A 16,616-nucleotide genomic window follows, 5' to 3' on the forward strand; every position below is an offset into this window, starting at 1 on the left:
ATTGTTTCTTTTTTTTCAGTATATACTATTTCAACTAAATATAAATTAATAGGTTTAAATCAAAATCACGTGCTTTTCAGACGAGAGAAATTACACGGATCGTTGCCGATATCGATTTGGTCCTTTGATCGCCAACCGTTTCCGATGCCTATGTAAACCTCCAAAGTGGCCTTACCATCAATTTGACCAGGGTCGATTTCGGGAAACACAGGGATTACCGATACCACGCCTACAAATGGAATCGGATCTCGTTGAAATGTGAATAAAAGGTAAATCACTTTAGTTAATTCATTTGCATTAGAAATTAACATTTCGCTTTTCCAGCTTATCTCTCTTTAATTCAAACATAAAAAGCTTAATTAATTATACGACCATTAGGATTGATTCCATAGTAAGAAGATTCGCATAATGTGTTCTATATTATAAGTAGGTAATCAATTATGAGAAAATCGGTTTATCGGTAATTCGGGACGTCTTGATCGATCTAACGTCGTTTTTATGTTCCTTCATCGAAACTCAATTCGCAAAGAGAAAGAGAGAGAGAGAGAGGGGGGAGGGAAGAGAAAGAGAGAGAGAGAAATATTGCCTCTGAGCTCTCTCTCTCTTTCTCTCTCTCTCACCCTCTCTCATCTCTCCAAATCGTAGACAAGGTGGATGCAAGGAGAACTCTGGAAGCATTTGCGAGCCGGTGCGCAGATTGATTCGGTTCGGCTAAACCGCTGCCGCGCCGTTGCTTCGATTCCCGCCACCCCCTTCTCTGCTTTCGACGATCCTCGCAAGGGGTGCCGGTGCTATCCAGAGCCCCGATTTTCTGCCGGCGAGTCGCGGTGAGGAAGGGTGTTTACTCAAGACACGACAATTCATTACGTAATTGAATTGAATGAGGCCTCTCCTCCTTCCACCCCTCAAATCCAACCGACCGCCCTACTACCTCTACCAACGCTATACGAGCTCCCTCTACGTCCATGGTTTTACGTGTATGCGTACATGTATGTACCGTATAGAGATAGATGGCGTTAGTGAGGGGATGAGGTTTATTCTAGCAGTAGCAACAGTAGCAACACAACACACACACATGAACATACACACCTACACACACACAGGGACGCGTGCATGCTCGCGCATTCGCCGGCTGTGGGGTATGCTAGCAACCGAATTAAACGATTAGTTAAACTGATTTCGAGTTAGGTGAATGAATAAGTAATCGGATTTCTCGTTAAGGTAATCGCATTGCGCCCTGATTGGCTCCGTCTGCCTGCGTTTATAAGCCATACCCTCTCTCGCCCTACCATTTCGACCTCCCTCCTGACCCTCTCTCCTTTACCCCTCTCACTCTCACTCTCTCTCTCTTTCTCTCTTCCTCTTCCTATCTCACCCTCTCGTTCTCAGAATGCACGTTGTCGGACCACGCGTACGCCTTTTTCCCCCTCATTTCCCTCGCGTATCTCCTACTCTCTTTCTCCTTTACCACTTGTCCAACTCGAATTTTCTTTATTTTTCAATCCAAAACTATTTCTCTTTGGTATCCTTCGTTTTTCTTCGTCGATCACTTCTTTTTATTTTAACATCTTTTCTATGTTTACTCGTATTGTCCATTTTATACTAATTTTTTTCTTTTTTCTCTTTCTCTCTTCCCCCCCCTCTCTCTCTCTTTCTCTTTTTTTTGCCTTGAACTACACGCAATATAATGAATAAGTTCATATATCTATATACGTGTCTACGTCTACAGTTACTCATGATACTCTACGTTTACAAGTTTTCCTTTTTATCTATTCGCCAACTTCATTCATTCGCTTCTCTCTTTCCCCTCCTCCGCCCCTTCTCCTTTATTTATCCATCTTTATCCAATCTCCGTGTCTATATCTATTCGATGAGATGTCGTTCTCTACGAGCCGACGATGTGCCGAGCATGTTTGCCCGAGCAATTACATTCCCGAACGCAATCCCATTTAAATATTGCCGAGTTTGGTGCTGGCAAACAGGGGGACGCATCGTAGTACAGGGTCGCAATCGAGATTCGATTCGATGTAATATGCGTGTCGTTTTTCTTTACGATCATTACGAATATCCTTTCTTTTTTTTTTTTTTTTTTTTTTAATTTAAACAAGAGAATATTGGATTATTTGTAAATTAATAAATATTTGAGAATATGATTTAGGACAATAATGTTTTTATATTCTAACATGTTGTTTCTTATAAATGAGGATTTTAATAATTTATATTATTTAATTTTTATCCATATTAAGAATAACATCAATGTTATTATAGATGTAACAATAATTATAAATATCAATAGGATTATTTTATAATCGAAAAAAAATTCGGCAGAACGAAGATATAGAAAACGAGACGCGCGGCCCTGAAGGTGCGATTTGCACCTAGGAGAAGAGGTGAGAGGGTAAAAGAGAGATGGTAGAGGGTCGAGAGAACGCGCTGTTGGGGTTTTCGGATGCGTTAGGAAACTTAGGAAGGGAGGAGGAGAAGGAGGAAGATGAGGAGGAGGAAGGGATGCAAAGGGCGAGGGTAGTTTGAGGGTGCACGAATGTTAATGAGGGGAGTGGTGTCTTGCTAAGAGGAGATAGGTTCAGAAGAGGGAGATTGTAGGTAGGGGTAGAAGAGGGTGCGCTTTGGTGGGCGTTAACTGGTGCCGCCCATTTCAAGCCCGATTGGTCGCCGTTCGAATGGCGTCCTGGGGGTGCGTGCCATCTCGATGGTTGGTATTTGGACCGATAGGAAAACTGAGAGCCGCCTTCGTACCTACTTCGTACCCGCCACAACGTCTAACCCCCTTCGGTGTCTACTCTCGCGAGTGAACTCGCGAGTGAGCTCGCTCGCGAGCGAGATACGAGTCTTGTCTTCTCGATAATGGAGCAACTTGCCCAGTTTGTCTCCAAGAGTTTCCAAGAGAACGCGACCGCGTCGTTACCCGTCGTTGTCGTCGACGAGGACACTAGCACTCAACTTGGATTCGTCAGGAGTAACACCGAACGCGCACCCTCTACCCGCATCACCCTCAGTGTCGCGCATCTTCTTGGTGATGACAACGGAAATGAATGCCGTATGTCTCTCTCTCTCTCTCTCTCTCTCTCTCTCTTTTTCTTTCATTGCCTCTCTCTCTTTTTTTTTCTTTTATTATCCTTTGTTTTCTTTCCTATCTCCTTCTTTGAGCTAGGAGAAGATCTCATATATGAGAGAGATAAGGTTTAGTGGAAAGGATCCAGTGTATACGCGAGTGATAAATATCGTGCTTCGTAGAAAAAGGTGTCCCTGTCGATATGTGTTTATGGTGTTCCAGGGATCTAAGTTTCGGATATAATGGCATTATCATCTCGATCCTTTCCTATGTGTATTTTCTATACGTTTGTTTACTTATGCTTTATGATCTATCGTTGTTTCGTATTCATATACCTACATACCGTTACGCGGTATTAATTAATCCGAGAAAAGAAATATAATTGTCGGTTAGATCGAACAAATCATTTATAATTGAACGCGAAACGTTCTCCAGATGGAAAGTCGGCGAATCGAGAGTCCAGTCAGGAGGGTAATCAATCCAATATCGAAGTTGGTAACGTTGAGGAGCCGCCATCACCGGAAACTCGATTGCAACCGGAAGATCTCTCCGTTGCGACAAAGATCAAGGACGTGGTTAAGGAGGTCAAGGCCAGCACGGATAACGTCTCACCTCTCAAAACACCGGAGTTGAAGTTGTCCGTACGAAAACTTTTGGGTTGCAGTCCCTCACCTCCCCCAATCACGAGAGATCGATCAGCTAGTCCAGAAAATTGCACGGAATCAAAAAGCCGAGTCACCAGTGCCGACGTTAAAACGATCATAAACGACTCAAAATTAACCTCGCAAGTTGCTAGATCATTGGTCCATAATCAGGAGGAAGCTACCAAAGGTGAGAGTAATTTATTGTTTATAAATATATATATATATATATATATATATATTTATTTATTTATCTTCTTTCACACATACACCTAATTCACACACACATTAATAATGTTTTTTTTTTTTTAATAATGGGCTATTGATTAATTGTAAGATCGATTAATCTATATTTGAAGAAATAACGATACAAAGGAAGACACTTCGATTATTATTTCCGACGTCCATCCAACGTTTATTTCTTCTCTATCATCGCGAAGACAAAAACACTGAGGTCAAAAGCCTTTGCTCAAATACGACGTGTATCTGACATGTATCGTGGAGGGGTTCGATCTTCGTTTATAATTCAGGACGTCGTCCGATAAAGCTTCCAAGTGATAGGGTATACGCTGACCGTTCAAAATGTAACGATCATTGATTTCCGACACGTGCCAACTCTTTCTTATTTCTCCTTTGTAAACCACAATTAGATCCACAAACGATTATCGATTTGATCTTTCGAGTGATCAAGTACGATCGATAATGATCCGCCATATGATATACCATCACAAAAAATTAAATATTTCTTAATTAAATAATTTAAGAGAGATCAAGCACGTTTCATTATTATAATCTATCAATGAAATACTCATATCATTTATATAAAATTCACACAATTTATACGTACGAGTTAATGCTTATCTTTAATTATACAAAATAGTTAAAGACAATAGTACGTACCTCATATAGAATCAATCCCATTACTTTTTCCAATACAAGTTTTCTCTTACTAGGCACAAATTTGATCACAATCATAGGGATATACAAAAACACTGTTAAGCGTGTTCATTCTTTTTTTTTCTTTTTTTTTGCTCTTCTCCTCCTTTTTCACAAAAAAAAAAAAAAAAAAAAAAAGAAAAAGAGAGATTAAGTTGTAAAATTCGACGTCCGATCATTCCTCCCTATACGGTCAAACGAGGAATACACGGGTTCGCACGTTTATAACTCGATATCGGTCGGCGGGTAAAGTCGGCATAAATTTATGGTTTAATATGCGGGTGGCCGTGTTGGTCGTGTACGCCCCCTAAAAGTCGTAGACGTTATGCTCTCTCGCATGGAAACGCGTATCCGTCGGACGTGTATTTCTCCGGGGCCCATAACTTTCCCCGATTAAGCGCAAATCAAAAAGCAATCTGCCGAGCCCCGGCAACCATCGGAGGCGCGAAAGTAAAATCATAAATATCCGCGCGGAAAAGGAGAGCCGGTCTGGTACGTAAGGAAAGAAGAGAATAGTGGGGGGAATTATTGGGGAAAAGTCCTGGGAAGAGGGGGCGGTGGGGGATGAGTTGGTGAAGATGAAGGGTGAGAGAGGAGGTTGACGTGCGCGCGCTTAAAGTGCCGCAGTAGATCAGCTCGTCTGACCATCGCTAGGGAAAATTGCACGTCCGATTCTAGTATCGAGTTCGATCATTGAATCACGATGTTCAGGGTGATAAACTTTGGGAGATTGAAATTCCCCTGATGGAAGCAATGCGACTCTCTCTCTCTCTCTCTCTCTCTCTCTTTCTACTCATTCGACGATATTGTGCTTCGTGTATTTCATTTGATTTTGATTTTTTTTTTCATTTTTCTTGAATGTCAGAATGAACGATACCGGTAGTTATGAATTGAAAAACGCTCGAGATGTCTTTTGTTTTTTTCTTTCTTTTTTTTTCTTTTCTTTTTTTCTTTTAGAAAGAATTTCTTTATACAGGAGCATTGTAGCTCTTGTAGTTCTCTTAAGTACACTTAAGCGTATAGTTTGCAGAAGTACAAGATTTAATTGTACTTCTTATTATTGATATCTTCTATGGGATATTCGCCAATGGAATTGTGATACAGAATATATATGCTGCCTTAGCAACCTCTATGGAGTGCAAACTATGGTTAGAATATATCAAGTAAAAAAGTGAACATAAAATATAAATACTTTTGTACGAATTGACACGATATTGAGACATTAGAGAAGACACGTTGAATTATGAAGTATCACGTAAGTATTTATTTATGATACCGACACTAACACACGTTTACGTCGGGATAACTGTTAACAAACGGCGAGGGTTAGAGAGTTTATCCCGTTTAGGCCTTTCTCCGCCTAATAACCGAAATATCTCCGATTCGTTTCGTCGAGAAAAATACACAACGAAGGCGAGGCTTCACCAAAATAGAACAAGTTGAAATGGTGCCTTCGATATCACTGACTCAAGAGCAAGAGGGCAGCGCTTTTGGTAATCGAATTAGCCGACCCTTCGTGTCCGAGTGTGATTGCTTCGGTTCTTTCGCGAGGGTTAAACTGTAGTCTTCTCTTTCCTTTCCTTACGTTACGAGACCGCTGATCATACAAGGAGTCTATCGGATTCTTCGAAAATCATTAATTTTTAATGAATTTCAATATTAGCATTCTTAACAATTCAAACTTCAAATTTACATCTATATATAAGGGATATTTCGAATATAACTAGTCAAAGTTTGACAACATAATTTCATATATATATATAAAAGTGTAAATATATGTGAGTATATAAAAATATAGATATAATAAAAATAAAAAAATCACGATAATCTTATTACGAGTGATAAATAATTTCATAATCTCCGTCTCCAACCTCTGTTAATTCTAATTTTTGGACTTGGCTCTACTGAAATTGTTGTTGTTTGGATTTTCGAAAAAAAAAGAAAAAAACAAAAATCCAATATGGTTCTACTTCGCGATTAAACTTCGTCGTTATCGAGAAAAACGAGGAATGACTCTGTACGTAAAAGGGATGTAACGCTTGCGAGAGACATTCGTGGCTGGGGTGGACAAAAAGAGGGTGGGGCCGTAAACCACGCGAGTTATTTTGCGAGGAGGGATTTTAAACCGCTGTACATATGGATGCGGGCTTTCCTACGGCAGGGTTCCGATTGGATTACGTAGCTATGCGTTAATTGATTAAAGTGCTATACGCATTGCCGTATGGTAGCCATTTTCGAGGCGCGCCTGCGTATCATTGAAAATACTACGAATCTCTGTCACGTTATTTTTTTTTTTTTTTTCATATCACACAAATTAATCAATTTTACTATCCTTCGGTTTTCATGGCCAACAACAAACATTCTATTTCTAGAAATCGAATCGTGACAATCTAATAGTTCTTTTTTTTTCTTAATTTATATATTTATATTTTTAGTTAATTGTAAAGTAAAAATGCTAATTTCGAGGAATTAGAAATATGTTCTGATTATTATTATTATTATTATTATTATTATTATTATTATTATTATTATTATTATTATTATTATTATTATTATTATTATTATTATTATTATTATTATTATTATTATTATTATTATTATTATTATTATTATTATTATTATTATTATTATTATTATTATTATTATTATTATTATTATTATTATTATTATTATTAATAACTGTATTATATGGAAATCTTTAATGAAATTTTGAAATAATACAAATTCCTGCAAATAATTAATATGAGAAATAGATAATATATTTATATTTGTATTATGTTATAAGTATTATTATTCCAATAGTATTATATTATGATATAATATATATTATATAATAGATACTAATACGTTATATATATATATATATATATATATATATATATATATATTTATTATTATAACATATAATATTATGAGGACATGATATATAAAATTTATTATGTACTGTATTTTATTGGTAAATATGACATTGTCATTAATATATATTTTAAAAGAAAATGACTGTTTTGAAACAATATTATTGATTAAGAATTAATAATTTGAATATCGTTGGAGATGATTGAACGTATGATATTCTCGAATCGAAGTCATAGAGAGCCGTTTTCACTTGAGAAATTCCATCGGACAGATGGAGAAAGCCAAGAAGAGGGTGATTAAGGTGGGAGAGTTGGTCGTAGAGATCGTAGGGTAAGAGGGTAAAGGAAAGAAGAGGTGACTAACGACCCCCTATAAGACTGCGTAGCTCACCACTTTGCTAAATTATATAAATCACATCCCCTTCGTCAAGCGGCTCTTACGAGAGGCGCTTAATCCTCCCCCGAGCTCCACCCACAACCCTACGTCGAAGCAACTCCCCGAGTTCTCATCGGCCAACACCTCTCGAGAGTTGTACCGTAGTTACTTTACATTAAGCACCCATTAATTAATTCGTATACTTCCTTTATTATCGGCATGTCTCTTTAACTCGCGGCATCGCATTACAATTCTCATTTTGCAAATTTTCTCGGTTTCATTCATGATACAATTTCTTCCTTTGATTTCATTATGATCAATATGAAATTATATGATTTTATTATGATCAATCATAATAAAAAAATATTGAGATATTTGATATAAAAATGATGATTATTAAATTATTTTTGTTTCTAAGAAAATAACAAGGTCTGATATAAAAATAATGCTGATGATTACTAAATTATTTTTCTTCTAAGCAAATTTTTTAGGCATTGATATACATATATTAATATATTAATACATATATATATATATATATATATATATATATATATCATATAATTTGTTTCAAATTGTAAGACATTCAGAGGATATGACTCGTCATTTTATGTAGTTATCTCTTTGATAAACACTCTATAGTCAACTCGCAATTGACCTCATTTTTTTGTACAACTATATTGATGTATAATTTACATTCTTGTTGACCTTTACCTTACGCATAAAGGAGTTCATATTGCTCGATAATACTGTAACGTAAAGACATATAAATTTTCACGGATGTTCGAACTTGGCGAATAATTCGCGGAAAGTCATAATTCGTGAAGAAGGATGAAGAGAATACTTCGAGAAGATGGTCTTACTAATGTCAGCTAATAACAAGTTCTTCTCGACGTATGATTTGAATAAGAATATCGTAAGCTTAGCAAAATTTATGTTGATGGCGCGCAGACCGACATCAATGACCCGTGAAAGATCAGAAAGATCAATTTCGAATTCCCTTGTGTTTTTTCTAGCCTCGTTGCATTAGTTATATCCAAGGTATCCAAGGAAAACGAGGAAAACATCGATTCTGTTTAGAATCGTGATTGTTCTTTCGAGCGTAATTAACAAAATAAGATTTGTCAAATATCGTCATCAATATTATAATATTAGATTTGATTAATAAATAATTTCAGAATTTTATATATATATATATATATATATATTTTATATCCAGATAAACATTTAACTATAGTATTTCATTCATCTTCACTTACTATAGTATTTCAATATCTTATAAATAAAGAAATAGTAGTATAGTATTGGTTAATAAGTAATGTGAAAGAATTAATATTAATATTTCATTAAGTATTTTACATCGAAATAAACAATAATGAATATTATATTATTTTGTTGTAATATACTGAAAGTTGCTCAATAAGTTATTTCGAAATTTTCATTAAAGAATACTGTTTATTTAAATAGAAAATCTTGAAAATTTCGAAATTACTTATTTACCAACTCCATATAATATTCAGGGTCAAATTGCCGTGGAAATGGTAATGGAAATGGCAAGCAGAGAAGATCACGAACGAATTTCACTTTGGAGCAACTCGCTGAATTGGAGAGGCTCTTCGATGAAACTCATTATCCAGATGCGTTTATGAGAGAAGAACTCAGTCAGAGACTTGGACTAAGCGAGGCACGAGTACAAGTCTGGTTTCAGAATCGTCGTGCAAAATGCCGCAAACATGAAAGTCAGTTACACAAAGGTGAGAAATCACCTAAATTTTTATTATGCGATATGAACATGCACTTTGTTTAAAGTAATTTGATTTGGAGTCGATAAATATTTGGTTTAATTTTCTTAATTTTTTTTTTTTTAAGATTAAAATTTTGTCGTTTTAATAAATTTTATGAAATCTTTGGATCATACGCAATTAAAAATGTTATTATCTTATAATATACCATGTAAATTTAAAATCATACAATTAGAATACGTTACAAAATTAATTGTTAGTTTATATCCCATGATTAATATTCGTTAAATTTATACACAGGAAAAAATGAAGTTATAGAAAGTTATTCCAAAATCATCGATCGGCTTTGCATTTAATAATCGAAATTCTAATTCTATATTCGACAAGAAGGTGTTGCAGGTGGTATGGTGCTGGCACCACGAAGTCCACCGACGACATTGGAACCGTGCAGAGTGGCACCTTATTTGCCAGCTCTTAGACTTCATCCACCTGGAAGTAACGTAAGCGCTGCAGCCGCAGCAGCCAGTTCGGCATTCGATCCAGCTGTTCTTCATTATGCCGCGGCAGGTGGTCTTTTTTGTTTACCACCACCACCACCACCTCCACCGACATCCTCGAATCATCCTCATCCATTAAGTCTAGCTGCTTCTTTAGCTGCAGCCGCGGCACGTTCAAAGAACAGCAGCATCGCTGATCTCAGGCTGAAAGCTAGGCGACATCAAGAAGCCCTTGGACTCGATAGGCCAGCGTAAACGATCTAATCAATGATCGATGACGATGATGATTACGTTGGACGATCGATAATGATTATTCGATACTTAACAACGAACATGAGTCGTGAACGGATGTGTATATTGATAAAGAAACAACACCAACTTGTTCGTAAGTATCATGAATTATCTTCAACGATCGAGCTTTTTTGATTGATCGATCAAAAGAGATTGGGAAGCACCAATCATCGTTTTCCAAGACGCGATATTGTACGTCGATGATACACTCCGACGGAAAGGACGCTGACCTCTTATCGATTGCATTATGGTATACGCTTATCGTATTGTCTTCTCATGCGATGGTTCCACCATTATACTGGTTTTAACGATACCTATTGTAATCTATATGTTTCTCTAACATACATAGTTTGCTGTATGTGATACTATTAAAATTCGGTTTTTATAAAAATTCTTATATCTCTTTTTCATCGTGATATAGTTGAATACATTATTTTTCTTTTTAATCTTTTTAGATCATAATTTGGATCATACTGTCCTGGAAAATGATCTAAATATATAAAAAATAAAATTCTTCCTACGAGTCATCTATAAGTTTTTATTTTTTATTGTTCAATTATATTTATAATTCCGTGCTACGAGTAACGCTTGTTTAGATTATTGTTTGATTATTGAAAAAAAAACAACGAAAAGAAATATATATATATATATATATATATATATATATATATATATATATAATATGAAGTATAATATATACCATAGAAGATTCCTTTTTATCTATTTGAGTTTAATCTATCAAATAAAAATAACAAGAAATTCAGGGGTGTATAATTTTAACGAATTATAATGCTTTATTTCACAACATGAGAATAACAATATTGATATCAATTTTTTTGTTTATCTTTATAAGTTACAATCCTTTATTTACATAAAGATCTTATATCTCTTATAATTTTGATTATTTTTTATTGTGCACAGGCAAATTGACATTTGAATACTATTTAAAAATAATCTTTCTATCAGTGAATAAATAATATCGGTATACATTTCTCGAGATTTAATATATATTTTTCTTTTTTTTTTTTCTTTTTTTTTTTATATAAAATTAGAAACTTTCTATTGCTTCTTTATACATATTATCGTATTAAAATGAAATAAAGAAAGTTTCTTACAGGAATTAATTATTATCTCTATTCATAATTAAATACAAATAAGAAAGAAATATCATGCAAGTATGATTACGTAATTTACTTCAAATGTTAATTGCCCCAATATTTAAATACGAAAAAAATAATTTCATCCAAATAGATCAGTAGATAACTACTATTAGTATTTTCAAATGTCTTCGTAAGAAAATACATATGTTTTTTGTATTAAAAAAGAGGAAACAAAAAAATTTATTCTAAATAAATCGTGTGCTATGTCGTAAGATTACTATGCATATATATAAATATAAACAATTTTGATTGTTTAAGTATTAATACTGTTCAATCAAAATCTTACAATATTTTATGTCATGAATTTTGTTTTTTTTTTGTTTACAGTATCAATTATAAACTTTTGACTTTGATATTATTCCCATTTATGCTTCTGATAGCGTCGAGAGATACATAGTAAACGATCGAAAGCCGTAACGCGAATCCAGTATAGTCTTTATGGATCGGTCGTCCGAGTAGTAGAACGTAAGACATAATTCTTGGGGATGATTCACTGGTGGTGGGTGGGTGGACGTTGGACGAGTAAGTTCGTCCTCGAGCATTTTCACTATCCTCAGACACCAATCGGTGGTGGTATAGTTGGCGGTGATGTTACGATGGTGTTATACAGTTGTAGTGGTAGTGTTAGCTTCGGGGATGGTGGCCAGTAGCATTGCTGTCGGGACGCTAATGCAATAACGCGATGCTACACGGATAAATCAAGACGGGCGGACCGTCCCGCCAGTAGCGTAACTATGTAATCGCGTTACCCTCTAACTCCCTAGGGCGCCGTTATCGTCTCAACCGTGTACCCTATCCGGGACATTGAGTGGGGTGTGTCCTTAAAAAATCCTATCTATCATTATGTTTTGACGAAAAACAAAGATACTTAATAGATGGCGCTAGTCTTTCAAGATATTCAAACTATTAAGCGGGAATTTGTTAAATGGTTAAGGAACAGACCTGGAAGGTGGAAGGATAATAAATATCAGTAATAAATTTGTTAATTTTATCATCACAAAAGCTAAATATTATTACGTAGAAACGTTCGATCCTTTCTATAAGGTATAAAAAATATAATTTCTCTTTTATTTAATTTTAATATCAAATGAAGTTATTCTTATCGATTCTAATGTAGTATAGTACGATCAAAAAATTTGTACATCGGTACGAATTCGGAATTATTAATAATTTGAATATTGATATGAATATCTAAAGTCGATATAATTTCGATGATGCGTATTTAAAATATAATATGTCCATTGTATTGATCTAGAGAAAACCAAACAAGGAATTCTCTAGTCCATATAATCGCTTAAGCTTAATTTTAATTAGAATAGCGTCGACTTAATTTTTAACTTACGTACGCGCTCTCGAATGATCCGCGTTGAATCGTCACCAATTACAAAATCCCCACGGACGAGCAGCAAATGAGAGGAGCTTGTGAAAGGAAGGGAGGAAACAAAGGACAAGCCTGGTGGCCTTTCTCACACTCCTTTTCTCCTCTTCGTTTCTTTCTCCCCGTTCCCTTCCTCCCACTATCCTTTTTACGATTTTTTCGCTGGAGAACACCGCGAGTAAAATAAAATAAAATAAAATAAAATAAAATAAAAATAAAAAGAAGAAAAAAGAAAAAAAGAAAAGAAAGGAGAAAAGGAAGTCGGAGAGAGGAACTCGAGGATAATTCCGAGGGTTTGTTGAAGAAAAAGTGAGAGGATCGTCGTAAAAAGAGGGAAAAAGAGTAGGCGAAGAGGGTAGGTTGATGAGGAAGTAAAAGAGGGAGAAGAGATAAGCGAGCGCGATACCTCGCTTATTCTAATCCGAGTTTTAAGAAGTTTTTTTTTCCCCTCCCGTTACTCGTAAATTGGCCGTCGTTTGTCCGCCGCCAAGGGGTCGGCCCTGGCGTGATTCGAACGACCAAATTCACCCTCTCTTCGTCTCTTGTCCTTCGAGAAAAGGACTTTTCTCTCTTTCTCCTTTTTTTTTTTTCTTTCTTTATTTCTTTTAAACTTTCTAACGATTTATCGAACGAATTGTTCGAATCGTTGATATCCACCACAGTTAGAAAAGAAATTAGAACGCAAAAATGATAGTAATAGATAATAAAATGTGGGGGAGTTAAAATGCTATTCATCTCGTGGTGTCGACTACCTAACTGCGAAATAATGTCTCGCTAGAAACGGGCAACATCATCAATTATCATACCCTTCGTTCGAAACGGACAACTAGCGCCATAGCAAGAACAATCGGTGAACGACAAAAGGAGGGGTCGAAAGAAGAAGGGACCTTGCGGTTTGTTTGGTGGTCGTCTTTTTGTCCACAACTCTCTTGTTATATCTCATTGAGTTAACGATATAATGTTTTAAATCGATTTGACATTATGTATTATATATTCGCGATTTTTCTTAAGATCTACGAACGAAAAATTAGAGTTCATTGTATTGGGTTGGTGAATAAACGATGATAGAATTTTCATTGAAAAATATCAAATACAAATTTAGACATAAAATATTGAAAATTTCACATTACTTATTTGCCTACCCGATATATGATACATAAGGTCTAAGAAAGATTTCTAAGAAAAATTTACAAATCTATTTTATATGTTTATAAATTCAGGATACAATCTGAAGAATCTTTTCTTTTTTTCTTTTTTACATATGTTAATACTCTCAAGTATTTAATTAGGATTATTTACTTTGTTAAATCATTTAAAATATACACGACTCCTCTCTTACTGTTAGTGAGTTCAGAATATGTCCATAAATTTGTCGATACCCTCTTTAGAGAATTATATCTGTATATATTAAATTAACTAAATCAAATGTAGATATACCAGAGAAATTCGTTTAAAAAACGACGAACGAATACCTTTAGATTATCAACAATTTGTTCGTTTGACGTATGTCGAAGCAGATAATTTACAAGATAATCAATCGGTTAACCGAGCACACACAGATAGGACGTAACATACGTATTAGATACATACAAACGTGTAATGAAAATCGATTTGGTTTTGTACTCCAAACGAGTTGTACAAATCGTGGAATACGATCGATTCTGTAATGTCGATACGCTTTCGAGATAGAGAAAGAAAATGTAAATACTATTGTCGGCAGGGAATAAAATGAATTAGGAGAATCATCGCTACGAATCTCGATTAGAAAAAGATAGATCTCTGTTATATCGTGACTGTAAGTTTATGATAACGGATGCTGACAGTATAAGGCAAAATTATATTCCGAACAAAATAAAAGAAAAACAGTAATAAAACTTTTTGTTTCTTTTTCAAAAATTTCTATTAAACAAAATAATTATTTCTTATTTTCTAATGATAATTAAAGATTTTAGCAGATGGTATCATAACTTCAATCACGAAGACATATATATGTAGGATAAGAGATACAATCATTGGCCACTACATAATAATTAATTTATATAATAATAGCTTAATTTTAATAACAATTTATATAATACTTAATATCAACGCACATGAGTTGAACTTATTCAATATAATCATTGAGGGTAATTAATTGATCCTTCAAAGTCTTGATTCAATCCCCTCCCCTCCCCAAAAAAAAAGAAATACAATTTTGAAATAATGAAGATAAACTAAATCTTAAACTTCAGGAGAAAGATTAAGTCAAAGATTATTATATAGTGACCAATGAGGACTCTCTAAAATTTATCTGAATCGAAAACATTTAAAGAGAAACGAAACGAAGAAATATTATTTGAACTTAAGAAGTGAAAACGAATTAAGAAGCAAGCAAGTTCCATGAGATGTGCCATCGAGATAGGATGTTAGCTGGTGAGTGAACTCATCCGAGCTCGTGTTACATTAAATAATAACGTCAGTGATTGCAGCTAGCGAAGGAGTACCGGTGTTAGAGAACGAGGAAGAATGGTAGTGGGAAATATTGTGGATGGTGGGGGATATGGGGGTGGGATAGGGTGAAGTGGGAGGGAAGGATTGGGGTAGAAGAGTCGATGGTTGTACACGAAGGTGGTAGTAGATCGGTGGTGGAAAACGGGGCCTTTACACCCCCGCCAGATATATCATCGCCTGGCAGTTATGTGTGTCATGAATTTTAGATTATCCTTGGATTAGATTAAAGGGCGGGCATGCAGGGGTGCCACGAGCGAGCCACTACCACCACCATCACCTCCACCACCACCACCACCACCACCACCATCGCCACCACCACTACTATCGCCACTCTAGAGGCGAAACGAGGCCAGCATTGCCGTCTGAATTATTTCCAAATCTTTCTAACATCCCTTTCGCATTCTTCTCCTCCATCACGTTTTCTTCTACTGTGAAGGAACGACGATTGATTTCCTTCTTCTTTTTCTTTCTTTCTTTTACAAAGAAACAAACGAGATGTGTTGTATTCGAAAAAAAAAGAAGAAGAAAAAGAAAAAGGAAAGAAAGAAGAAGAAGAAGAAGAAGAAGAAGAAGAAGAAAGCAAAAGGTAAATCGTTTTCTTATTATCGATTTACCTTTACAGCAAGTAAGTATTCCCTTTTGAGCAAATTCCAAATGTAACACATCGCACAAAGCGTGAAACTCGTAAACTTTATTTTCCAGGGTGATCATCCAAGCGGAATTCCAGTAGGAATTTAGCTAGTAGGGGTTAACAGGAGCGGATGGAAGTAAAGGAAGAAGAAAGGAAGGGTGGAGAAGTGGCAGAGAAAGAGGGAGAGAGAAAGAGAGAGAGAGTGAGAGAGAGAAAGAGAGAGAAAGAGAGAGAAAGAGAGTGGGAGAAACGAGGAGCTAAACGGTGTTCCAGCCTTGAACGAATCCGATGCCGAATCAATTCGCGTAATAGTCTAGAGGGTTGGGGGTTATAGAGGGTGCTCGTAGACGTTAAACTGACTGCGTTTAACGTACATTCGATATCTCTCTCTCTCTCTCTTTTGGTCCAGCTAGCTAGCCAGCTAACTCACTCTCTCTCTCTCTCTCTCTCTAACACATTGCAAGTGGGGTTAGGGGTAGTAAGCTTCGATACGGGCCATTACCGCACCTGTCCCTCAAGTTCGACCGTACGAGAAACGAGGCAAGC

At 35.7% G+C, this 16,616-nt stretch overlaps 1 protein-coding gene across 2 annotated transcripts; it reads left to right on the forward strand.

Moving 5' to 3' along the window:
* The first annotated feature begins 139 nt into the window (after nt 1–139).
* Nucleotides 140–10,831, forward strand: LOC124425965 (short stature homeobox protein 2-like). Of its 2 annotated transcripts, XM_046967103.1 has the most exons (4): nt 2,784–3,058; nt 3,509–3,904; nt 9,402–9,635; nt 10,014–10,831. In XM_046967103.1, the coding sequence occupies exons 1-4, from the start codon at nt 2,866–2,868 to the stop codon at nt 10,373–10,375; spliced, it is 1,185 nt and encodes a 394-aa protein (XP_046823059.1). In that variant the 5' UTR covers nt 2,784–2,865; the 3' UTR covers nt 10,376–10,831. The 2 variants fall into 2 exon arrangements, 1 of the variants encoding a protein (XP_046823059.1); XR_006942621.1 differs by lacking the exons at nt 2,784–3,058; nt 9,402–9,635; nt 10,014–10,831 and adding an exon at nt 140–269 and having other exon boundaries at nt 3,509–3,641.
* The last annotated feature ends 5,785 nt before the right edge of the window (nt 10,832–16,616 follow it).

The sequence above is a fragment of the Vespa crabro genome, chromosome 8 (genome assembly GCF_910589235.1).
Source record: "Vespa crabro chromosome 8, iyVesCrab1.2, whole genome shotgun sequence".
NCBI classification, from domain to species: domain Eukaryota; kingdom Metazoa; phylum Arthropoda; class Insecta; order Hymenoptera; family Vespidae; genus Vespa; species Vespa crabro.

What these genes read in the sequence shown, in the direction of transcription:
- LOC124425965 (XM_046967103.1), top strand. Translation starts at nt 2,866, where the DNA reads ATGGAGCAACTTGCCCAGTTTGTCTCCAAGAGTTTCCAAGAGAACGCG. An exon ending in TGACAACGGAAATGAATGCC is followed by an intron (nt 3,059 to 3,508) that starts GTATGTCTCTCT and finishes AACGTTCTCCAG; the next exon opens with ATGGAAAGTCGGCGAATCGA. An exon ending in TGAAAGTCAGTTACACAAAG is followed by an intron (nt 9,636 to 10,013) that starts GTGAGAAATCAC and finishes TTCGACAAGAAG; the next exon opens with GTGTTGCAGGTGGTATGGTG.